At 40.2% G+C, this 26,884-nt stretch overlaps 2 protein-coding genes across 9 annotated transcripts in view; one reads left to right on the forward strand and one right to left on the reverse strand.

The window, feature by feature from the left end:
- The window catches only part of GCC88 (GRIP and coiled-coil domain containing 88 kDa), a 119,050-nt gene extending 115,412 nt beyond the window's left edge, over positions 1–3,638 (reverse strand). For both annotated transcript variants that reach the window (XM_067137432.2, XM_067137431.2), the window contains exons 1-2: positions 3,415–3,638; positions 3,133–3,320 (exon numbers count right to left, since the gene is read on the reverse strand). In XM_067137432.2, the coding sequence (XP_066993533.2) occupies positions 3,133–3,320; positions 3,415–3,499 (273 nt within the window). In that variant the 5' untranslated portion in view covers positions 3,500–3,638. The remainder of the gene's footprint in view (positions 1–3,132; positions 3,321–3,414) is intronic.
- Positions 3,639–3,642: 4 nt separating this feature from the next.
- Positions 3,643–26,884, forward strand: part of Ero1L (endoplasmic reticulum oxidoreductin-1-like protein) — a 194,439-nt gene continuing 171,197 nt past the window's right edge. For 6 of the 7 annotated variants that reach the window (XR_011017600.1, XR_011017599.1, XR_011017596.1 and 3 more), the window contains exon 1: positions 3,949–4,195. Coding sequence is in view for 1 of the 7 variants with exons in the window: in XM_068225421.1 (XP_068081522.1) it covers positions 4,073–4,195 (123 nt within the window). In the remaining 6 variants the exon portion in view is untranslated. Of the gene's footprint in view, positions 3,704–3,948; positions 4,196–26,884 lie in introns of those variants that run through there. The other variant, XM_068225422.1, reaches the window with a different exon arrangement.

Raw genomic sequence — 26,884 nt, forward strand, 5'->3', positions numbered from 1 at the left:
ATTCGGACAAATATTTCAGGTTCCCTATGGGAATCAACATCTAATCATTATCAATAAGTGTAATACTCTAAGTGCAATTATTACTTAACTTTGTGTTTATGTTTAAATATTTTTTTATTAAGAAATTTTGTAGCTGTAATTGTTTATAAATAATTTTTATCATAACTTTAACTCTCCAAAAATGATTGGCATTGCTAGTGGCTTCAAGTAGCGTATGCAGTGGCCTCCACGGCACAAGAGGGAACACACCTCTATATACTGCAAGTGGAACAGCTCTGTTCATCGTAGCTACTCCCCTTACTCCCGCAATTTTTCTCGGCCGGGTGGCTCAGCATCTGTAATTAAGCTACCTCGCCGACTTCAATCATTATCAATAAGTGTAATACTCTAAGTGCAATTATTACTTAACTTTGTGTTTATGTTTAAATATTTTTTTATTAAGAAATTTTGCAGCTGTAATTGTTTATAAATAATTTTTATCATAACTTTAACTCTCCAAAAATGATTGGCATTGCTAGTGGCTTCAAGTAGCGTATGCAGTGGCCTCCACGGCACAAGAGGGAACACACCTCTATATACTGCAAGTGGAACATCTCTGTTCATCGTAGCTACTCCCCTTACTCCCGCAATTTTTCTCGGCCGGGTGGCTCAGCATCTGTAATTAAGCTACCTCGCCGACTTCAAAAAAGCACATTGGCTGATGCCTCGTTGGAAGTTAGCCACCCCACCATCATGTATTCCTTTGTCATCCGAGACGTCGACATCTCCTATTCCGGCCAACAATTCTAGAAGAACTTCACCTAGAGGGTGTCCCAGTCGACCAACTATCCTGGATTACGTGAAGCTGTGCACCGACACCTTTCGTCTGACTATATCTGTCTACTGAAGATGAGGTCCAGTACTTCATCGACAACAGTGTGCGCATCTTCTATCAGACCTATCAATTGGAACCACGTCATCGCCATATACCACCGCCGTCACCTGCCGACGCATCTGCAACAGCTGTACCACCACTGTGGCAAGCGCAGTCCTCGTCTTCATCTTCCCTCTCCCTGCTACAACCACCACTATTACAACCACCATAACCACCACATCGGCGTATACCCCTTCCCAAGTTCCTGTTACTACCCTAGTCATGTCTCATCCTTCCCCTATCATGACGTCATCCCTTCCTGCCTTTGACCATCCTCAACAGCAGAATATAACCCTCCAATGGCCTGAAGAATCTACGACGACGCCATCAGTCACTGAAGCTTCCAACAACACCGTATGACGGCCATCGCCACTTCACGACAGCCCCTGCCACCAGTTTCAGCTGTGTCGTTCGTGGTGTCGCTCCTGACATCTCTGCAGATGACATCCTTCGAGGACTCCACATGGAAGGCTTCCCCGTCCGCCGAGCTTTCCGAATCTACAACGCACATGGGCCGACGTACCTCGTACGCATCCATCTCCCGCATCAGGATGATGTTGATCACCTTATTGCCCATGGAGCACGCTTCTATGGCCGCCGATATCACAATGAATCTTCTCGCTCCCCACCCCAACCCTTGACCCGTCCACCCACCCATTGCCACCACTGGTCGGGTCCTCCTCCACACCAACCTAGTCATCACATCCGTTTTCGTCCTCGCCCACCTGGTTTCTTTCTTCCACCACCACAAACATCTGACCTTTTACGAGTCCTAAATTTCCTCGCACATTACACTTCAACATTTCACATCCTTGCCCTTCACCTAGCTCGCAACACTCCTGTCTAAATCTCCAAATTCTTCTCCATCATTCACTTTCTTTCATTTCCTCAGCCAAGAGGCCTCCACGGTACACCTCACACAATTTATTCACATTGTCCTTTCATCATATTCTTCCCATCACACCACCGTTCTTCACACATCTCTGGCCCGAGAGATGGCGTCACCGTTTAAGGGGCCCCGGGGAATGAAACACACAAAAAAGCCTCCACGGTATGCACTAGCCATGCGTCTTAGTGGGTGTGCTAAGTACCAACTGATGAGCGCAACTTAGCACACGGAGCCAAAACGCAGGCAACCAAGAATGAGTTATCTGGAAAATTTATAATATAGATGTTGATTCCCATAGGGACCATTTATATTGGTATTATAAATTTATAATATCCAATAACAGACCATTATATTGGTATTATGACATTAGTAGGTGAATAAGTTTGCTTGCTTGTTGTTTTAAGGGGCCTAACATTGAAGGTCATCGGCCCTCGCGAATAAGTTTGAGCAGAGCTTTTAAAAGTAGGAAAGATCATAATATGAAGGTGAAGTTGGAATTCCAGAGGACAAATATCAATTTATAAGACAAGGAATAAGAGTTTGGAATAATTTATAAAGGGAGATGTTTAAGAAAAGGCTAGGTAAACAACTGATATGGAATCTGCCACCTGAGTGGCAGCCTTAAATGCAGATCACTGATTGATTGACAATCTTCTTTCTTTCTTTCTTAGTCTGTTTACCCTCCAGGGTTGGTTTTACCTCGGATCTGGTGAGGGATCCCACCTCTACCGCCTCAAGGGCAGTCTCCTGGAGTGTGAGACTATTGGTCAGGGGATACAACAGGGAAGGAGTTAGAAGTACTGCACCCAGGCCCCTTCACCTGCTATGCCGAACAGGGGCCTTGTGGGGGGATGGGAAGAATAGAAAGGATAGACAAGGGAGAGGGAAGGAAGCGGCCGTGGCCTTAAGTTTGGTACCATCCTGGCATTTGCTGGGAGGAGAAGTGGGAAACCACAAAAAACCACTTCGAGGATGGCTGAGGTACAAATCGAAACCACGAATCAAACTCTCATCTACTCAGTTGACCTCCCGAGGCTGAGTGGACCCCGTTCCAGTCCTCATACCACTTTTCAAATTTCGTGGCAGAACCGGGAATCGAACCCGGGTCTCTGGGGGTGGCAGCCAATCACGCTAACAACTACATGACAGAGGCGGACTTCAGTGAGAGATACATTTTAAAATACTCTTAAGAGTCTCACAACAAGATTTTACTACCCACCTGATGAACAGCGCCTTAACCACACGAGGCACATTAACAGAAAAGTATGATTTACAGACTCTTCTATGACATACAGCTTTTAACTGCAATGAGATTTTTAAAAATATTTACCTCAGGAGTAGTTTCTGATGATGCACCTGTAGTACCCTCATCATCCTTCCCTCCATCAGAGCTGTTTTGTTGTTTTGATGAAGATTGGGAAACTAGATTTGATGGAGCAGTGGAGACGCTCAAAGCCTTAACACTTGCTTCTAGGGCTTCCTTTTCTTTTATCAAACCCTTATAAGCAATAACCACGTCTGAAATGTAGTTCAAACCTTTTTATTTTTGAAAGGAATGGGGGCCATTAAAAAACAAAAGGATCTGTCTTCAGAAACAGTTCTAGTACTTTACCTCTTAACCTGGATTCATATCGGGTAATTTGTTCATTCTGTTTTCCTACAATGCTCACTAATTCTTTCTTGGAATACTTTTCCATAATTTATATTTGCTAGTGTTTCTACATACCACTGCATGTACATGTCACCCTAACATATTGCATCATCTGATTACTTGAATAGAAATATGTTTTACTATAACCTAACCCAAGAACCTTACGTGGCTCACGTCAAACTGATAATCTATGACTGGTTAACAGCTGATTGGAGAAGTTTGCCTGCAATGTATCACAGGCCTTAATCCGGTAAGTGTCATTTGTCACGTACAGTTTATATTCGGTAATATCCAGGAATAAGGAAACGTACTTAATTAATGAGTGTATATTTTAATAAATAAATCTCTGCCATAAAAAGTATATTCATGCATGTTGTATTTTCCAATATCACCTAATTTACAACACGACTTATTTCCTGCATCGCACGCGTAACCTGCGTTGTTGGTGCTGCGGTTCATATTACGACCTGCATTTGTCATTTGTTGAATGCCAAGTGTATATAAGTCAACAAAACCAACTTGTGCAGTGACGGTGATACGGTGCGAAGGAATGTCAAATATTATGTGTTGATTGTATACAGCATTGTGTTTTGAGTGCATTGTGCTGACCTTATCTTCTATGTGTAGACTAACAATGGCATTGACACAGACCTCAAGTGTGTTTGTTTTGTTTTCATTATTTTGCATTTGTGGTGCTTATTTTGGAACCGACCTGAAAGCAGGTGACCGCTGTTTTTGCAAGGTAAGTAGCAGTTTCGTTTCTTGCATGTTGCTCTCGTAGTGAAGTACTATCTTTCAGTAATAAATTCTTACTGGATATGAGAGCGGCTAGACGATAATTGGAATGTCTGGCATACATTAATATTGTATTCTATATCAGAATAAAGGTAGTCTCATTCTTAATTCCGCGTACACAGCAGTAAGATTTATTTTCTTTTAATTAATTTTTGTGTGGTGATAACTCTAGTGTTATTAGCAAAGATTTCGCAGAGTGTTCGTTGGTCTTGGGGAGGGTAGGTTGTTACTCCCACTCGGATAGGAGACTTCATGTTACTGTACTGTGTCAGTAGGTCAGCTCAGCTGAATTAAAGGACATTGATTGCATCTCATCTGAGAGGTTTAGAAGTAGGCCACCACAGTTAAATTATTCCATGAGCTGTGATGTATTTAGTATAAAACTCATTTGTATTCTTCATGTAATCATGCAAATATTTCTCATGTTTTGTATTATATCAGTTCTGTCTGTTAGGTCATCAGCCCAGAGGTCGGTTGGATCCTCAGATAGCACCACCCAAGGCTATGCAGTTATAGGGAAAATATAAAATTCCTATAGTTTTGTGATAAATTTTCCTGTAAAGATTCGACTGTGGGTTCATAAAAGATGGGTCTGAGATCCAGTATTTTTCTCTTCAATAAATTTTAGAGAAATACTTTGCTTAAATGTCAGTGGCCAACCTATTGCAAATATCTGGGGTCCGAAATACAGAGGAGTTAATAATCTCATGTCCTCAAAATGATAACAGTTGCCACTGCCTTGGGTAAACTTCATCATTTACAATCAGACGGCATTGACCACAAATGTCATAAAAATACAGTACTGGAAAATACTGAACACAGATTAAGTTAAACACGCATTGTTTCAGAAACTTATAAATTGAGTTCCTGAATAATGTGAAGGCTATCATCATCATTATCTTCTTCTTATGCTTTTTCTCACACCTGTGGGGTTGTGGGTTAGAACGGTGTAGTATGTGGATTTGGCCATGTTTTACGACCGGGTGCCCTTCCTGACGCCAACCATGTGTGGTGGGATGTAATGACTTTTGCATGTTTTTGGGGTGGTTGATAGTATGGCGTGTTGTGTGAATATGAAGAGAAGAGTATTGGGACAAACACAAACACCCAGTCCCTGAGCTGGAATAACTAATCAGACACGATTAAAACCTGGCTGGGAATCAATCTCGTTACCCTCTGAACCAAAGGTCTCAATGCTGACCATTCAGCCAAGGAGTTGGATGAAGGTTATCACGTTCTTCTAATTGAGAAATAACAACACTCCCAGTAATAATAATAATGGCGTGTGGTCTCCGGAGAAGCCTGGTGCAGGTCCTTTGATTTGACTCCCGTAGGCGACCTGCGCGTTTTGATGAGGATGAAATGCTGATAAAGAAGACACATAGCCTACACCCAGTCCCTGTGCCGGAGGAGTTAACTAATTATGGTCAAAATTCCCGACCTGCTGGGAATTGAACCCGGGACCCCATTGGCCAAAGGCCAGTACGCTAACCATTTAGCCATCGAGCTGGACAAAACTCCCAGTGAAAAGTCTTTTGCAAACTATTCATGTAGGTAGTCTAAAGAGATAAGCGATGGGCGCCTAAAATCCGAAGTTATGCAGCTTATATGGTGAAATCGTTTACAGCAATCCATGAAACATATTGATGACAGAATTCCTGTCAGTTTAGTATAGAACTTGATTTTAAATGATGACCTTTGATATGGGTTTAAGACATTGTTTCCTAGTTTGTCTATTATAGGGAATGACTGAGAGCTAGAGAGCAGTCAGTATGAAATAAGACCAGTCACTTCTTGTACTAAAGCAACTCAGGCTAGTCAGCCTACAGGCAGGTCTCTGAACAACAAAAAAAGATAAAGTTTTCTTGTAGGTATGACTATAAATATTCTACAAAGCCTATACAGGGTGGTCGGAACCAATGTGAACTGGGTATATGAGCATTAGAGGGTTGGTTATACTGATGAATAATTTGAAAAAAAATAAATCGATATCTCACGCCGTTGTCATTGTATTAGCTGCTGAGGTTAGCCAATCAGATCACTCCATGGGCGAATTCAAATGGGCTATGCGAGGCGATGTTGCTAAATCTGCACTGCTTTAAGATCAGCTTTAGAGCATCCATCGAAGAAAAAAAATTCCACCAGGGGAGTGATATGAACATGAACCTCCGAGCTGACAGGATCATGCCATAGCAAGTATGCTACAGTGACACTAGCTGAAACCCACAGTGTGCTTGTGTTTGGTGCTTATTTCATGGTCTAAGCCACTTGCAAATTTAGCAACACCACCTTGCAAAGTCTTTTTTTAATTCACCCTTGAAGCAGTCCGATTGGCTAATTTCAGCAGCTGATAAAATGACAACGGCATGAGATACTGAATTACTTTTTAAAAATTATTTATTAGTATGACCAATGCTCTAACGCTCATATATCCAGTTTACATTGTTTGCAATCGTCTTGTATATTTCTCACAATCTTCGCAAGTATTGTCGTCAAACATATGACATGTGGGAATGTCCGAACACAACTTTCATTTCAAGAATGAACTGGAGAAAGCCTTAGACAAAGCAAACTCTGGCAAAGCTGTTGGCCCAATCGGATTAACTCAGACATGCTTAACTTAATTGATATTAATGACTTCCTTTTGAAGCTGTTTGACCACATCCACAACTCAGGAAACATCCCTGCAGACTGGCTGAAATCCACCTTTATCAGCCTGTGAAAGAAATTGAATTCTAAATGATATTGTGAATACAGACTGTTAAGTCTAATGGATCTCACTTTGAGAGTGTATTAAGAATTCTGCACCTTTTTATGAAGAAAAATAGAGGAAAACATTAGTGAAACTCAGTTTGGGTTTAGAAACAGTCTTGGTACTTGACCAGCAACAAACTTTCTTCATTGCTTCATTGATTATAAAAATGCTTTTGACATTGTGAAACATGATATCCTTGTACATCACCTGACATTTATTAGACTTGACAGTAAAGATATAAACATCATCAGGAAGCTGTCTTGGAATGAAATGGCCAATATAAACAATTGGAAATCATACTGTTGAAGAGGTTGTATCCTCTCTAATAACAAATATGTAGGTGGATGGTCCGCCTAGACATGTACTAGACTTATGTAAATAAATATAAATAATTAATATTTAGTATTGACTAGACGGACCATCCACCTACATATTTGTTGTGATCAAGTCAATACGGATCAAATACCGGCCACTATGGTCAAGATTATTAATAGTCCTCTCTAATATTCGTTAACTTATATTCTGAAGCCATTTTTCGAATTGTCCTTGATGAAGTTGGTAAAGGAATCAAGGTCATTAGGAAGCTAATAAACACCTCATCTGCTATGCTGATGACACTGTCATACTTGCTGACAATTTAGACCAGGGCCTCTCCAACGCCCAAAATCTCGCTGTGCAAATCAGGCGCAAAAGCTCCGTGCACTGTGCATTGGTCCCGCTCAGCTCGGCTCGGACCAACGCTTCGTCTCTGGGCTACTCGGCTAAGCCCGGCTTAATTCGGCTCGGATTTGGAGCGCTGTGGAGCAAGTGAGGAAGAGGGCGACAGGGGGAGCGAGCGAGACAGGCGTGGGGAAAGAGAGAGAGAGTGCGCTATTGCTCCAAATCGAGGAGTGAGGGTCTGCACTCTGGTCAACCAAGCAAAGTCGTCTTTTACATCTTGCACAGTGCATGCACCAGGCGCATGCACCCTGAGAGGCCCTCGGTTAGACCTTCAATTCCTTTTGAACCAGGATGTGATGATTTAAATGTTAATTTGATAATAAATAATAGTAACTAGAATAGTACTGAGCTCGATAGCTGCAGTCGCTTAAGTGCGGCCAGTATCCAGTAATCGGGAGATAGTGGGTTCGAGCCCCACTGTCGGCAGCCTTGAAGATGGTTTTCCGTGGTTTCCCATTTTCACACCAGGCAAATGCTGGGGCTGTACCTTAATTAAGGCCACGGCCGCTTCCTTCCAACTCCTAGGCCTTTCCTATCCCATCGTCGTCATAAGACCTATCTATGTCGGTGCGACGTAAAGCAAAAAAAAAACTAGGATAGTAATAGAATATAATAGTAACACTAGAATTTCCAGACACTTCAGAGAACTCAAAAGATGGCAAACAACCAACAAAGGAAGAACTCAAGGAAGTCCTTGAAATCCTCAAAAAACAACAGGACAAGTGTAGAAGACTCGATAATGGAAGAAATTTTGAAATGGGCAGAACTGGAAATTTTAGATGATCTTCACCAAATCATCAAGGAAATCTGGAAGAAGGAGAAAATCTCAGAAGAATGGAAAATGGCACGTATCCATCCACTGCATAAGAAATGGGACAAACGGGATGTCAACAATTATAGAGGCGTGTCCCTCCTCTCAAAACTGCTTCTTAATAGAATAGAAGCAAGTCTGGACGAACAATTAGGGGAATACCAAGCAGGGTTTAGGAAAGGCCGCTCCTGTATCAAACAAATATTCAACCTGAAGTAAATACTCTGCCATAGAATGTTGAGTGGCAAGAAAATTGTGGTGTGGTTTATAGACTTAAAAAACCTTTGATTCAGTGGACAGAGAGACCTTGGATAAGATCATTAGGGATTTTGTGTCTAAACCAAGTTGGCAAATATATTCAAACAGACCCTAACAGGCACAACCTCCAAAGTAAAATTCTTCCAGCCTCTGTTGCAATCCTTTGAAATCAAGACGGGCGTAAGGCAAGGTAATGGACTATCCCTGTTCCTATTCAGCTACGTCCTAGAAAGGCTTTCGCTGACTACTTTGCTGGACTATTGGAAAGTCCAGAGGTCGCAGCCATCCAGATTAACCTCTTGGAAAGAATCGCCAGCCAAACTGAACTGAAGATCTCCTTCTCTTCCTTCTTCAAGATGCATCTTCAAATCATCTTCGACTATACCATATATGAGTTTTCTTCTTTGCCCCAGTTCCTTCCATTGAAAAACCCAGAGCATTTGCATTTAAGCCCCTGGATTCTTCTCTCTGTATGTCAGTCTGGTATTCATCACTTTCATCTCCATGACTTCTATTCCTATTCCCTTGCTGAATTGTATTTTTCCATTGGTCCGACGATACTCCTTTCATGGTCAATTCCTTGATATATTTTCTCGACTCATTTCTCCTTGCTTGAATATCCATTCCGTCATCTTCTTCCCTTCTTGGTCTGCCCCTTCCATCACCTGGTCTGTTATACGGTGGGTAAGGTCGTCTCATTTCTCCAAATCTTCAGTATCTATATCGGTATCATTGGCTTCTATTTCTTCCATAGCTCTGATTGTAGTTGGATTCACGACCCCTGTCATTCATTCGTCCTCTTCCAAAAGATTCACCTCTCCAATTTCTTCCTTGGTATCCACCATGATAATCTCTGTTCTGGTTATCATGATTCCTATTTGCGTAAGTATTGATTCCCTGGGTCTTCCTATCAGATGTGCTATCCTCCTTTGTTAAGTCAACTGTATGGACTACCTCAATATTCCTGTTTCCTGGATGGCATACGTTTGACATCTGGTCTAATTGCCTTAACAATACTTCAGTCTGTACAGCTGTTTTAATGTTAGCGGCTATCAGTGTCCTTTGTACATCTACTGGAAACTGTCTTTCAGTTGATGCTATTAACTCGTCTTCTGGCGGCAGACTGTTCAGTTCGCGGAGTTTCAAAAGTTGCCCACTGAAAAAATCAGCATATCTTGTAGGTACTGTACTCTGGTATTTACGTGAATAAAGCTCAAGTCTAAGGCCCTGTTGTACTTTCTATCCTCAGTATTTTTGCAAAAAACCTTATCTAAATCTTACATAATCATCAAAACAATACTTGAAAGCTTTAAACCAGATCAATGGTTGTCCATCAAGAAAGCATTCTACTGTCCTCAATTGTCTATCTGGGTGAATTCTGTGGTCCTGGATGTACTCTCTTATTTCTTTAAGGAAACTTTTTGGTGTTATCTCGGGTCGACCAGTGAATTTTCTTAGCTTTCCCTCTGATAACCTGATCAATTCAAAGTACGGAATTGGTCCCATAATCTGTGGTGTCGAAGTTCGTTCTTCAAATGGCTGATTTGTGGTCTCAGGTAAACGAGTTTGATCTACTCCATTTCCCAAGCCTACACTACTAGAACGACTCCCTGTTTGTTCCATGACATTCTGTTTATTTATCATTGATCTCATCAGCAGTTCACCTTTGGTCTCCTGTAGTTTCAAAATTTCCACATCTTCTTTTAATCCCTTGATTTGTCCAATCTCTTCTTTCATTTTTTTCATTAGCTCTTCATGAATATCCACCTTCACTTCAGTCTTGTGACATTTGTGTGTTCATTCACTGATCTGCTTAGTTACTTCACTTCCTTCAGCTCGAAGATCTGCCTGAATTCCATTTATATCCTCTAACACCTCTTTTCTATTTTCAGCAATCTCTTCTCTGACCCAGTCTTCTATCTTCTTGACGTCCCCATAAATATTGTCTCCCAATTGTACTAGCCGGTCACTAAATTCATTAGCAGTCTTAACGAATGATTCCTGTGTTTCTTTCTGTAACTTGGTAACTTTGGCATCTGTCAATATAATTGTTTCTTCCATATCAATCATCTTATCCTTAACAGAATCCACAGCTTGCTGCTGGTCCTCTGCTTTGGTTTTCACTTGAATCAACATTTCAGACAACCTGGCATCAACCTGTACTACTATTATGGCAACCTGGTCTATTTTCTCTTCTAGCTTGTCACTGCGAGTTCTGGCTTCTATTCAGACTTTTTCTATCTGTTTCTCTAATCTCTGAGCATTTCTATCACAACCTTCCTTAACTATAGTTATTTCTGTTGATAACTGATCCTTAATATTGTCCATCTGGTCCCTAACTTCTTTAAATTGTTCATTAGCACCATCCTTAATTTCCTTAAATTGTTCATTATTTTGTGCAATAACCTGTTCTAAATGTTCCTTTACACCTTCCTTAACTTCCATAAATTGTTCGTTTGCGCCTTCCTTCGCTTCCCTAAATTGTTCATTAATATCGTCCATCACCTCCCTCATAAGTTTGGTCATCAGACCCTTCATCACCTCTACATCAACCATAATTTTCTTCTGAGAAAACGGGCTTTCTCTCCGGCCTAATGGTGTATAACTCATAAAAGAATGATTTAATATTGTAATTCCACAAAATAATCCTATGTAATTGAATTCCAGCTTCTTTACTTTACGTTAACTAAACCATATCAGTTCAAACTTAGGCATACAACACTTCCATTTAGAAGCTGTCCCTGCTTCATCTTACATTTTGTCAAAGTTATAGAACCACCACCAAAAGAAATTTGCGAATAAATAATGAGCATGTGCCCTAAAATGAATTTAAAAAACGAACAACCGAATATCACGATACTATCATTGGGCTCTCGAATTACTACGTATTTCACATACAGTACATGCCAGTATACAAACGCATGCTCTCAGCATTACAGTGAATATGACCGAAACAATGACCTATACCGTCGTAAACTAACACCATATAACTTGTTACTGCCATTTTTCACAAAATAAGACTGAGGTCATCTCACCATTCCACGGAAAAAGCTATGAATATCATTTAACTACTGCCCCTGGCTAACTTTATTTGAAGAATAAACTAGACACTTTAACCTCATTTGGATTTAACGCAATCCCTCTATTCATTGGGGATATCTTCTAAGTGACTATCATGAGCTTATGTCCACAATAATGGTACTCATGATCTGTTCTCATTCATTTTTGCAAAATGAAATTATATTTACATGTCACTTATAAAAATATCTATAAAAAATTGTGAATTTTTCCTAAATTTTCCAAAATTTATATCTTCACCATGATCAACTTGGTTCCATGTACTGGGCAAGAAAACACAAGCATGCCCCACATTGGGTGCCAACTCAACCCTCTACACTTCCAGCCTTTGAAATATGGCACCGGCAAAAATAAAGCGTTCAGTCTGCAAGCCTCTGAGAATTTACTAAACGTCGCCACAATCCTCGATTTGCAACTAGTGTTGTGGCCTTATTTAGTTCTATACCTCTTATCTTTAAATCGTTAGAAATGAGTCTAACCATCGTCGTCTTGGTCTCCCTCTGCTTCTCTTACCCTCCATAGCAGAGTCCATTATTCTCCTAGGCAACCTATCCTCCTCCATTCGCCTCACATGACCCAACCACCGAAGCCGGTTTATGCGTACAGCTTCATCCATCGAGTTCATTCCTAAATTAGCCTGTATCTCCTCATTCTGAGTACCCTCCTGCCATTGTTCCCACCTGTTTGTACCAGCAATCATTCTTGCTACTTTCATGTCTGTTACTTCTAACTTATGAATAAGATATCCTGAGTCCACCCAGCTTTCGCTCCCGTAAAGCAAAGTTGGTCTGAAAACAGACCGTTGTAAAGATAGTTTCGTCTGGGAGCTGACTTCCTTCTTACAGAATACTGCTGATCGCAACTGCGAACTCACTGCATTAGCTTTACTAAACCTTGATTCAATCTCACTAAATTACCATCCTGGGAGAACACACAACCTAAATACTTGAAATGATTGACCTGTTCTAGCTTTGTATCACCAAACTGACATTCAATTCTGTTGAATTTCTTACCTACTGACATCAATTTAGTCTTCAAGAAGCTAATTTTCATACCATACTCATTGCACCTATTTTCAAGTTCCAAGATATTAGACTGCAAGCTTTCAGCACAGTCTGCCATTAAGACCAAGTCGTCAGCATAGGCCAAACTGCTTACTACATTTCCACCTAACTGAATCCCTCCCTGCCATTTTATACCTTTCAGCAGATGATCCATGTAAACTACGAACAGCAAAGATGAAAGATTACAGCCTTGTCTAACCCCTGTAAGTACCCTGAACCAAGAACTCATTCTACCATCAATTCTCACTGAAGCCCAATTGTCAACATAAATGCCTTTGATCTACCTTTAATTCCATAGTCCCCCAGTATAGTGAACATCTTTTCCCTCGGTACCCTGTCATATGCTTTCTCTAGATCTATGAAACATAAACACAATTGCCTGTTCCTCTCGTAGCATTTTTCAATTACCTGGCGCATACTGAAAATCTGATCCTGACAGCCTCTCTGTGGTCTGAAACCACACTGGTTTTCATCCAACTTTCTCTCAACGACTGATCGCACCCTCCCTTCCAAGATGCCAGTCAATACTTTGCCTGGTATACTAATCAATGAGATACCTCGATAGTTGTTGCAATCCTTCCTTTTCCCTTGCTTATATATAGGTGCAATTACTGCTTTTGTCCAATCTGAAGGTACCTTACCAACACTCCACGCTAATTTTACTACTCTATGAAGCCATTTCATCCCTGCCTTACCACTATACTTCACCATTTCAGGTCTAATTTCATCTATTCCTGCTGCCTTATGACAGTGGAATTTATTTACCATCCTTTCCACTTCCTCAAGCATAATTTCACCATCATCATTTTCCTCCTCCCCATGAGCTTGGCTGTTTGCAACACCACCAGGATGATTGCCTTTTACATTGAGAAGATGTTCAAAATATTCCCTCCACCTCTCTAGTGATTCCCTGGGATCTATTATGAGTTCACCTGAATTACTCAAAACACTGTTCATTTCCTTTTTCCCCCTCCCTTCCTAAGATTTTTTATTACTGTCCAGAAAGGTTTCCCTGCTGCTTGACCTAGCCTTTCCAGGTTATTAACAAAATCTTCCCATGACTTCTTTTTGGATTCAACAACTATTTGTTTCGCTCTGTTTCTTTTATCTACGTACAAATCCCTGTCTGCCTCGGCCCTTGTTTGTAGCCATTTCTGATAAGCCTTCTTTTTACGTTTACAGCCTGCTCTCACTTCATCATTCCACCAAGATGTTCGCTTTTTCCCATCTTTACACACAGTTGTTCCTAGGCATTCCCTTGCTGTTTCTACTACAGCATCCCTGTATGCCACCCATTCACTTTCTATATCCTGAACCTGCTTACTGTCTACTGTTCGAAACTTCTCACTAATCATATCCATGTACTTCTGTCTAATTTCCTCGTCCTGGAGATTTTCTACCCTTATTCATTTGCAGACAGATTTCACTTTCTCTACCCTAGGCCTAGAGATACTTAGTTCACTACAAATCAGATAGTGGTCTGTATCATCAAAAAATCCACGGAAAACTCGTTCATTCCTAACAGATTTCCTGAATTCGAAGTCGGTTAAGATATAGTCTATTACGGATCTGGTACCCCTAGCCTCCCATGTGTAGCGGTGAATAGCCTTATGTTTGAAGAATGTATTCGTAACAGCTAAACCCATACTAGCACAGAAGTCCAGCAAACGCTTCCCATTCCCATTAGCTTCCATATCTTCCCCACATTTACCAATCACCCTTTCGTATCTTTCAGTTCTATTCCCAACTTTCACATTGAAATCGCCCATTAGCACTATTCTATCCTTGCTACTGACCCTGACCACGATGTCACTCAATGCTTCATAAAACTTGTCAACTTCATCCTCATCTGCATCCTCACATGGTGAATACAGTGAGACAACTTTCGTCCTAATTCCTCCAACTGACAAATCTACCCACATCATTCGCTCATTTACGTGCCTAACAGAAACTATGTTGCGTGCAATGGTATTCCTGATAAAGAGCCCTACCCCAGACTCTGCCCTTCCCTTTCTAACATCCGTCAAGTACACTTTATGATCTCCTATATCTTCCTCGTTATCTCCCCTTACCCGAATATCACTTACTCCTAGCACATCCAGATGCATCCTCTTTGCTGACTCAGCCAGTTCTACCTTCTTTCTTCCATAAGCCCCATTAATATTGATAGCTCCCCATCGAATTCCATTTCGTTCGCCGAGTAGTTTCCAAGGAGTCCCTCGCCTGTCAAATGGGAGTGGGACTCCATTACTCCCATAGGTCCGAGGCTTGCTTAAAATGTTCTGAGCTCGGTAAATTCATGAAGCAGGATGCTACCCTGCTTGCACATAGTCCAAGTGATGATCTCTCCTCTAACGGGTTATGGACCACCGGTGAATTGTATAGTTCTAGCCGCCTGAGCACAAGGAGGGCCATGACTCAGAATATGTCCGAGATGCCCACTCCCATTCCATAGCAACTGGTATCCCGAATCTCAGGACCACTTACTAGGGCACTCAGCCGTTGCCCAAGGTTCATGAACTAGGACGTGACTGCAGTAACCCACAACTAATCTTAAATTATTGAGCAGGAAGGATAAGAGAGAAGAAAAATTAAAAAAATTAGATATGAATGAGAATCTTTGGTGACAAAACACATTTATTGAAGAAAAGAAAACTGTGGCAAAGTAAAACTGTATACATATTAAAAATGAATAACATTTTGCTGTACAAATTCGTCACTCATGAATCTTTTCAACTAAAGCCATTTAATAATTTGATTCATATTATTGGTTTAATCCACTCAATTATTCCAATCAATTACCAATACCTTTCTTTATTGAATTTTAAAAGCGACCAAAGTGTCAAATCAATTCACTTCCATTCATAAATTATTACCATGAAAACAACAATCTTCTTACTGGAGTCCAAATGCATCCAAATGTGTATCAACTAGTTGAAATCTTATTACATCTCGTAGCAAAGTTCTTTTTACAACTTCATTACTATAAATATTGCCGACGTCAAATCAATTAATCGTTCCTTTAATTACCACATATCAGATTTTGTTATTATTTACTTATTAACATTTTTCGACAGAAAGAATATAGTTGAACATTATTACATACACCACCTTCACTTGAGTGACATTTAAATCCAGAATTTTATACTACATTCATTTATACATGAATTAATTAAATTAATATCCAATCGTAATTTGTACATGAATTATTTAAAATATTAAATCATTCTTTTATTTGGTGGCTTCGTCCTCTCATCTATAAACACTTAACACAAAACAACTCCGGAGCGATTAGTACTTCTGACGCAAATATTATGAACTGCAATTCTGATTTTATGAAGCAAATATTACCTCCACGTATACGTAATTTATTTATTTATTTATTTATTTATTTTATACCTTTGTATGTGGCGAAGTTAGGACTCGCAGCCCACACTTACACTTAACCACAACATAGAGTACATAGTCACGTGAATGAGAAAAATAGCATTGTTAACAGTCTCTAAAAACTACCTAAATTAATGGATTAATATTAGCCTATAACTTATTATAATTGTTCCTTTAAAAAATTAATTAAATAATTAATATTATCTATTTACATCGCCTAGCTCTAAATCATACTTGCACTCGTACACACTAACATTCTTACAAGCTGATCACGTATTTAAGAGGAATTCTCGACAAGACCGTTTAAATGAGACTATTGAAGTGCTATTAGGTATACTGACAGAGATAGATAGATAGATAAATGTCTTTATTGGCGTAGTTAAGGCCATTAGGCCTTCTCTTACACTAAACCAATTAGTATACATTAAATTCATAAGTAATACTACCGTAATTAATACTAGAAGACACAATTAAAACACAATCAAAATACAACTGAAATAAAATTCCACCACTGTAGGACATACATACAACAGCAATAATAATAATAATAATAATAATAATAATAATAATAATAGCTAGTAATGATATTGTAGTAGCACGATCACTGAAAGGCCAGAAATTCACAGGTCACTCGCATCCTGTTGCACCTCTTAACGCTCTCTTAAATGACACTGTAGTTGTTATTCCCCTGACGTCGTCCGGTAAACGATTCCATTCTCGTGCGGCAAACACCGAGAATGAGCTGTTATATGCGGCAGTTCGATGGTGAGGGATGATGAGCAGGTTGGATGTTTGAGCCCTTGTATGTCTGTCATGAACATTTGAGAAGTAATGGAAACGTGAAGAAAGGTAGGATGGGGAAGATGTAGTAAGAACTCGGTGGAGAAGAGACAAAGTATGATGGTTACGACGAATATGGAGTCGCGACCACTCTAATTTTAGGAAAGATGGTGACACGTGGTCATATTTTCTTAAGCTGCATATATATCTCACACACGCATTTTGAGCGCGCTGTAGCCTTAGGGAAAATTGTGGTCTGACGTCATTGAAGACAACATCACAATAGTCAAAATGTGGCATTACAAGGGCTTAAATTAATCTCTTTTTAAGCTTTATTGGAAATATATGTTTGTATTTATATAAAGAATATAAAGATGAGTAAACTTTTTGACAGATATGTAAGACATGTGCAGACCAAGTCATGCGTTCGTCCATGATAACACCGAGATTCTTCACTTGTGATACAAAAGGAATTGGAACATCCTGCAGGATTACTCCTGGCAACGGACGTTTAGTTATACTTGTTATTTGACTTTGATGGCCAAGAAGGATTACTTGCGACTTTGTAAGGTTCAATTTCAGGCCGTGCTCAGCAGACCAATCACTAACAGACCGTAAGTCAATATTTAGTAAGTCGATATTTTCCTGGAGGTCACGTGATGTAGAGTCGGTGTAGAATTGAAGATCGTCAGCGTACATATGGTATTTGCAGTGTCTTAAATTGGATGATATGTCATTCACAAAGAGTGCGAAAAGAAGAGGTCCAAGTACAGAGCCTTGAGGGACTCCTCTCTTCACGTGGCGCCACGAGGAAACAATTCCGTTATTACCTTTCACACATTGTTGACGTCCGTGAAGATAAGAATGCATCCAAGCAATCGTACTCTGAGAAAAATGTAGAGCCTTTAGTTTTACAAGTAAAATGTCAATGTCTACGCTGTCGAAAGCTTTACTGTAATCTAGTAGTACCAGAACTGTGAATTGTCCTCTGTCTATTGCTTGTCTAACATCCTCAGTCACTTTAAGTAAGGCTGTAGTTGTACTATGTCCTTGTCGGAAACCGGACTGGAGAGGATTAAGGAGATTGTGCGTTCGAAGGTACTCAGACATTTGTGTATGAACTACATATTCTAAGATTTTTGATAAAGCTGATAAAATACAGATTGGACGATAGTCTCCCTCGTTCGAGGGCGTTTTACTTTTCGGAAGAGGTAGCACAATAGCCTTCTTCCAGAGAGTTGGATATGTGGAGTATAGAAGAGAGAAATTGATTATATGAGTTAAGGTTGGTAATATACAATCAAGAATTAGTTTGACCATGTCAGTCCCTATGTCATCAATTCCTTTTGCTTTCGTGCTTATTCTGAGGACTGCTTTTCTGACTTGGAGGGGCGTCACGTGACTGAAATAGTTTCTCTCTGTCAGGAGTAGGGCGTGTACCATAATAATTCATAAGTCTCTGTTTGTCGTCCTGTCGTACTGCGGAGCAGTTAGCAGTAAAGTACTTGTTAAGAGTCTCGAGAGGTACTGTAATTTCTTCTCTGGTCTTGTTCTTCGTAAGTCCGAGCTTATTAATAGATTTCCAAAATGTCGTCGCTGTTCTACCGTCAGGCGTAATTAAACTGTAAGCGTGTCGCAATCTAGCATTTCGTATTTGTTGTGTTGTCTTATTTCGTAACTTCCTATATTCGTCAAAGTTTTGTACGGTAGGGTCATTTTTGTACTGTCTGTGAGCGCAGTCTCTTTGTTTCATAAGTTGTCTAATTTTGTCATTTAACCACGGGGAGGGTCCTTTCGATATTCTCGCTCGCCGCTTTGGGGCATGCTTGTCAAATAGTTCCGTTACTTTGCTATTAAATAAGTCAACTTTGTCATCTAGATTGTTATAGTTCGTTATGTCATGCCAGGGTATTTTGCCTGCGTCCTCTAAGAGTCTATCTTTATTTATATTTTTCAATGGTCGATAGGTGATAAATTTCTGGGAGGGTTTCGGTGGCCGGAGGTTATACGAGATGTATATTGCGTCATGTGCAGATATACCAGGTACGGAGGTTTGACCAACATTGAGGACTCTGTCTGAGTTGCTGGTAACTATAAGATCCAATAGTGTGTGCGAATGAGATATATGGTGAGTCGGAGAGAGAGGTAAGATTTCCATATTATAGGCTTGAAATAATGTTTTGAGTCGTGTGGATTCGGAAGAAGTTGCGTCAGTTAGATCCGTATTGAAATCCCCCATAATTATTGTGTGAGGGTAGTCTGGCAGTAATTTAGTCAAGTCAGCTTCAAAGTCCTCTAAGTGACCTGTATTCGGAGGTTTGTAAACTACTCCTACAAGCGCTTTAATCCCGTTCGTTGTTGTTTCTACGAGCATGTATTCTGGTTTTCTCTCATACCTGCCTGGTGAATGACCGACCAGCTTAGGTTTGAGGCTAGTTAGGAAATAGCCACATACCCCTCCACCCCGTTTGTGAGTGCGGTCATTTCTCAGAAGCGAGTAGCCTTCAAGATGACACAAAGAAGACTGGCTATTGTCTGTTAACCATGACTCAGACACTAGCAGGGCATGGAAAACAGGTGGAGTGAATATTTCAGCAATCTCGTCCATTCGGTTGCCCGCTAATATACTTTGCGCGTTGATATGACAGACGTGCAGGGCTCTGGGATGTTGCGAGACGAAAGTCTTGAGGATACTAGCGGTACTTTGATCAAGGTTTGCGCTAGAGGGTGAGGGGAGTGGGGACAGCGGAAGGACGGGAGAGGGTTGCTGGTCTGAGGCGACATACGGTGGCTGTTGAAATCGACTGGTGACGTCAGAGGAATTTGTTTTGTCACTTGTAACTCTTGCCAACTTGGAACGATGAAAGTTAACAAAATGTACAAATAAACACAAAGAGCTAGGAGGAATTTAAAGTTAATTGAAGTAGTGAGGTGCAGGAATATAGTCAACTGTGCCTAGAATTACCTATTATTCTAAAGCGCGACTAAATTAAGGGCGTTGTGTCTAAATTAATAAAATAAAAATTAAAAGTATTTAAAATTGAAAGTTATTAATCATAAGGAAATAAGAAAGTAAATGCAATTATTTAGTAAAATATATAGATAAATAGTTGCAAAAAAGAAATTTTAACTAAGCTAAATGAAAATAAATGATAATTCACTAAACTATTCTAAGATAGAATTTAACGATCTTGAGATAAATAAATATGGACTAATCTAGGAATATAAACACTCAGTTCGGTGCACTCAGTTCAGTGAATTGTTACATTTAACTGCTGTCACTGTCCTTAGGAATGTCACTCAGCCGGTTAATTCTAATTTTACTGCCATCTGGTTTCTTAATAATGATGTCTCCACTCGAGGTCCAACAATTGCTCTGATTAAAGCGGAGAATAGCTGCTTTAAGAATTGACAACCTGGTGGAGGTTAGATCCTCGCGAATAGTTACTGGGGTACCTTTCAATTTTCGCTTATTGCAAAACACTTCCTTCCTTGTTCGATATGATGTGAATTTGACAATGATTGGCCGAGGTTTCCCTGGAGATTTAGGTCCGACTCGGTGACTCCTATCAATGTCTTGCAAATTCACATTCACACCTATCTCCCTAAAAACATTTATCGCAAGTTCGTCCGTATTTTCACTTACACTTTCCTGTACCCCAAAAATTCTAACATTAGCTCTTCTACTGTATTGTTCCAGTGAGTCACATCTTGCAGTGTTCCATAGACTTGCCCCAGACACTTGGAAGGAGTGGCTGTATACAGATGAATGATTAACCAGTATCATAAGGGTAGTAGTCGATCTGGTATTATGTCCATGGATAGATGAAGGTAAGGGTTTATTCTGCTCGAAGGCAGGTCCGAACCTTCGCGAAGGTATGCCTGAGCCAGAGTTTACGTACGTTAGGGTGGCCAGTTCCTTTCTGCTCCTCCATTCCCTTACCCCCAACCAACAGTGCGTGTCAACCCATCCAAGTCTTGACCACGCCCAATGTTGCTTAACTTCGGAGATCTCACGGGATCCGGTATTTCAGCACGGCTACGGCTGTTGGTCATGGATATATGAGAGGAAGTAAAAATGTGAAAAGATTCAATAAATGCAGAATTATTCAAGTATTCCAGTGACATCTTCAAGCAAAGATTTCTCAAATTCATCAGTTTAATTTGGAATGGCAACAGACCACCAGAGAATTGGCAAAAAGCTATAGTTATTCCTCTTCATAAGAAGGGCAGTGTGAAAGATTGTGGAAATTACAGAGGGATAAGTATACTCAACTCAGGTTACAAAATTTACTCTAATATTGTCAGAGGAAAATTATTCAGGTATTATGAAAATGTGATTGGAAATGAACAACATGGATTTCGAAAGGGGCGCTCATGTGCTGATGCTTACTTTATCTTGAAAATCTTAGTCGAAAAATGCAGGGAATTTAACTATGGAGACTCACATAGCATTTGTTGATTTTAAGAAAGCCTTTGACCTAGTTAACAGGAACAGGCTTCTTAATATCTTAGCAGAAGATAATGTCCCACAACAGTTAATAGATAACATATACAACATGTACAGTGACAATCTTATTGCAATAAAGTTAGGTAATCATCAGACTGAATGGAAACCGGTCAGCAGAGGTGTGAGACAAGGTTGTGGACTTTCTCCTTTGTTCTTCATAATCTATATGAACAACATAATACAGGAATGGAGGCATGAAAGGCATGGATCAATCCCAGTCAGCAGATATCTCACACATCTTGATGGCATACTCTTTGCTGATGATGTTGCATTGATAGCATCATCAGACGATGATCTTCAGTGGTCAGTATTTAATCTCCAGAAAGTCTCTTCAAAATTCGACATGATCATTTCACCACAAAAGAGCAAAATAATGGCCTTTAATGGGAAGGACCCTATCCCGAGTAAAATCTGTTTAGATAATAAAATTTTGGAAAGAGTCAATGAATTCAATTATCTGGGATACAATTTATCTTACCAAGGGGAAATTGATATCTCTGCAAAAATAACCGAATTTACCGGAACAACAGGAATCTTAAATCATATCATGAAGCCATCTCTTGTCCAAAAACACACTCGCTGACGTCTTTATAACACTTTAGCCAGACCAACCCTTTGCTATGGCAGTGAGGCATGGACAATGAGAACTCAAGACATTTCCAGAATTACAGCACGTGAAATGACGTTCATGCGCAGAACAGCAGGCTATACGAAATGGGATTGTATAAGAAATGAAGATGTGCTTAAAGGACTGAATGTGAAATCAGTAATCAATTACATCTATGATTACCAAGAAAACTGGAAACGTCATGTTCAAAGGATGGAATCTGGAAGACTACCAAAGGAGATCCTACGCTATCAACCAAGAGGACAGAGATCTATAGGACGTCCAATGAAGTGATGGAAAGAAAATGCAAGACCGTAACGGGCCACATGGCCCAGTACTTGGAAGGATGATGATGATGATGATGATGATGATGACATAACCTCTCCTGCCCAAAGGCCAACCTCACCTTCCCGAGATGAAGAAACCTGTTCCCACAGATGAGGCCCTGTCGACAGAGTCACGGCGGTATAACCGTTACATCCATTATGGAGGAAATGCTGTGATTTCAGCTAGTTCATTAGCTGGGAGGTGGCAGCCCCACCAATGGTCTTACTTCCTTCAGGCTAGCAACCCGTTGGAAGGACATTTGATTGCTTTCAAGTCTTGCAAAAAGTAAAATGCAAGACCGTAACAGGTCACATGGCCCAATACTTGGAAGGAAGATGATGATGATGATGATGATGAGGTATTCAGGTGTAGATTCGTACAGAAGTTGAAAAATTAGTGTCTCAGTATGTAGATTTCTTAGTTGATCGATTTTCAGCCAGGATAGCTTTGCACAATATGGGGAAATGTGTGTCCTAAAGTTCAAAGAAAATATAAATCGTATGCAAGAGTTCATTGCCCTTTGAAGTTTCGTAGTTTGTTCTACAGTTGCATCAGTTAATACGACATCACAGTAATAAATTATTGGAAAAATGAGAGTTTGAATGAGGTTTATTTTTATGCTATGTGGAAGAATGGATTGTTTCACTTTTAGGGGGTGGAGAGATGCATACACCTTTCTGCAGATACTTGTTATATGGTCATTCCAGTTTAATGTATCATTTATGACAATGCCTAGGTTTTTACAGACTTCTGAAAAGGTATAGCTTCACTGCAGAGCATGAGAGTAGGCTGTTGTGTGATGTTTAGCGTGTTTAAAAGCCGAGATTGTCCTATTATGATAGCTTGCTTTTTCTTTGGGTTAATTAATAGGCAGTTCTCTTTTGCATACGACCTAATTAAATTTAGAGTCGAGTTCATTTGGTGGGTTGCTTTGTCAGTGTCGGAGACTTTGAAGTGCGAGTATATCTGAAGTTGTCAGTATAAAGGTGGTCGTTGCAGTCATTCAGATGAGAAGAAATGTCATTAATATAGATTAATAATAAAAAGGTCCAAGAGCAGACCCTTGGGGAACACCAGATAGCTTAGTCCTCCATTCTGTAGTCATTATGTTTGATACAATTCGCTGTCATCTATTTTTGAGGTATGACCCCAAGAGCTGAATAGCAGAATGAGCCATGTGAAGTTTTTGTAACTTGGGTAACAATATGGCAATATTTAAAGTGTCAAACGCACTGCTGAAGACAAGTAGGATAAGTACAGTCAGTTTTCATTTGTCCATAGCCCGTCTAATGTCATCTGTGATTTTGATTAATGTTGTTGCAGTACTGTGTCCTTTCTTAAAATCAGACTGTAACGGATCAAGTACAGAATGTTTTTCCAAGTATTTAACTATTTGCTTATGCATAATTTTCTCCAGAACCTTAGAGAGTGGTGCGAGAATGCAGACAGGTCAGTAGTCAGATGTAGTGCTTGCAGGAGAGATTTTTGGAACTGGCACAATGAGTGCATCTTTCCATACAATTGTTATATTGCCTGAAGTAAGGCAGGTAGTAATTAAATGCATAATAATGGGCAATATTACATCGATTATGTAGGTCACGAATGAAATGGGAATTTCATCAGCTCCTGTTGTGTGAGATTTAATTGGCATAACTTCCCTTCTTACTTCATGCTCTGTAACAGTATCAAATTCAAATACCGGATGGACTGGTGATTGTTGCCATAATATATTTTTGCTACTGGCTTTACGTCGCACTGACACAGATAGGTCTTATGGCGACGATGGGACAGGAAAGGGCTAGCACTGGGAAGGAAGCAGCCATGGCCTTAGTTAAGGTACAGCCCCAACATTTGCCTGGTGTGAAAATGGAAAACCATTTTCAGGGCTGCCGACAGTGGGGTTCGAACCCACTATCTCCCGAATACTGGATACTGGCCGCACTTAAGTGACTGCAGCTATTGAGCTCGGTCCTTAATATATTGTCAATGGTGTTTTGTACTGTCGGTGCGACGTTCTGTGGAGAAATATGTATTTAATTCATCAAGGGACACCTCGGGATCAGTATGCTTTGCAAGTTGTTTGCCAGTACCCAGTGACCGAAGTTGTTGCCATGTGAAACCAATGTTAACATTTTTGCTTAAATGCTGGAAATAATTAAATTTCTTATTGCAAATTATAAGCTTAATTTGGTTTCGAAGAACACGGTACTACTCATGTACGTCAGCTGGTTGAGTCTGGTTATAGAGACGGTGTAGTGCATCTCGTTCTTTCATCATAGTCTTAACATCAGAAGTCAGCCAAGGACAGGGCGGGCGTGTTATTGTCACATCATGCTTTGGTGCGTGTTTGTTGTACAATTCGTGTAAATAGGAATTAATTATTTCCACTTTCTCGTCAGTGTCGCTCGTTATCATTATCTCGTACCAGGGGCAGAGTTGTGCATCTTGTCTCAGTTGTATTACATTCATGCTTTTAAAGTCTCTAAACGTTACATATTTTGGTCGGTACTTAGGCACCCGAAGAGAGTATGCTGAGTATATGAGATCATGTTTAGATATATCAGGAACAGATACTTGACCGTGGTGAAGGATTTTTTGGAGGTTATTTGTTGTTATTAGGTCTATGAATGTCTCAGCAGAAATGGTGGAAGTATGGACGGGGTGGGTGGGTTTAAGGGGCAATGTAGTCATATCACAGGATTTAAAAATATTTTCTAGTCGTAAGGCGTCATTGTTCTGTGTCAATAAATTTGTGTTAAAGTCTCCAAAATGTATCGCGTGCTCGTATGATGGTAGCAGTCTCAGTAAGCTGCATCAGGAGACCTATATACTACACCTACTAGTATTTTTACAGAATTGACAAACACCTCTACAAACATATATTCAGGAGCATCTTTACAGTAGGAGTAGACGTGTGAACAACTCTACTCTTGAGCATAGATTTATAATATAGAGAAACCCCACCACCTTGTCTATTCGTTCGATCATGCCTGTGAATATCATAGCCCAATATGTCAACCGTGCTTGAGGAGATCGCACTACGGAGCCAACTCTCGCTTGATTTATTTCTTTTAATTCCAGGTGGAACATAGGGCCTCGACGAAATTTCTCCAGCTTGTTCTATCTGCCGCTAATGTTTTCACCTCCCTCCATGTGTTGTTAACTCCAGCAATCTCCTTGTCTATGGTTCTCTTCCAAGTAATCCTCGGTCTGCCTTGCCTGCAACTGCCTTGTGGATTCCAACTCAATGCCTGCCTTGTGATACTTTCTTGTGGTCTTCTCAGGGTGTGCTCAGTCCATCTCCATTTCGTTCTCATTTTCCTGTATGGGACTTTGACTTGTGGCCTCCCAAAGGTCTTTGTTTGAGATGGTCTTTGGCCACCACATTCTCATAATGTACCTTAATTACCGATTTATAAAAGTCTGTAACCTTGTGGTAATGTCTTTGGTCACTTTCCAGGTCTCATTTCCATACAGTAACACAGATTTGAGTTGAATATCCTTAGCTTCGTTTTTATACGAATGTGAGGGGATCTCCATATTGGTCGTAACTGTGCTAGTTGTTTTATGTCGCACCGACACAGATAGGTCTTAAGGCAACGATGGGACAGGAAAGGGCTAGGAGTGGGAAGGAAGCGGCCTTGGCCTTAATTAAGGTACACCCCCAGCATTTGCCTGGTGTGAAAATGGGAAACCACGGAAAACCATTTTCAGGGCTGCCGACAGTGGGATTCGAACCTACTATCTCCCGAATACTGGATACTGGCCGCACTTAAGCGACTGCAGCTATCAAGCTCGGTACGTAACTGTGCAAAAGCTCCTTTGGCCTTATTTATACGACTCACCACATCTCTCAAAGCACCTCCATCCTGGCTTACCATGCTTCCTAAGTACAATAGAGTAAATTAATGTATTATTTGGGTCCACCTTTTCAACACAAAATTTAAAGAGTTTAAATTACATAAATGATTAGGGACTAGTTTCGACCTAGTAATAGGTCATCGTCAGCCTAAAGCAAAATTAAAACTCAAATACCGAAGAAATTAAACAATGTAAAGACACGTAACGTCTCGTAAAAGTACATACCATGTGAGATATTTTGCAGCACTATGTTAAAAGATGACTCTCCGAAAGAGATTCATAATAAGTTCAGTGCACATCAAAAAGATGTTATAGATAGGAATCCTTGAGTTGCTGGATAAGGAGATTACAATATGCTGGCTCCTTTAAGATACTGGTATCCAATTGAAGAACCACTGAGCTGAAGGCACGTCGTTTATTTACGATTAAAGACCAGAGCCCTGTATAGCATTAAAAAATTTGACAGGGATGGAAATTT

Source organism: Anabrus simplex, chromosome 1 (genome assembly GCF_040414725.1).
Source record: "Anabrus simplex isolate iqAnaSimp1 chromosome 1, ASM4041472v1, whole genome shotgun sequence".
NCBI lineage: Eukaryota > Metazoa > Arthropoda > Insecta > Orthoptera > Tettigoniidae > Anabrus > Anabrus simplex.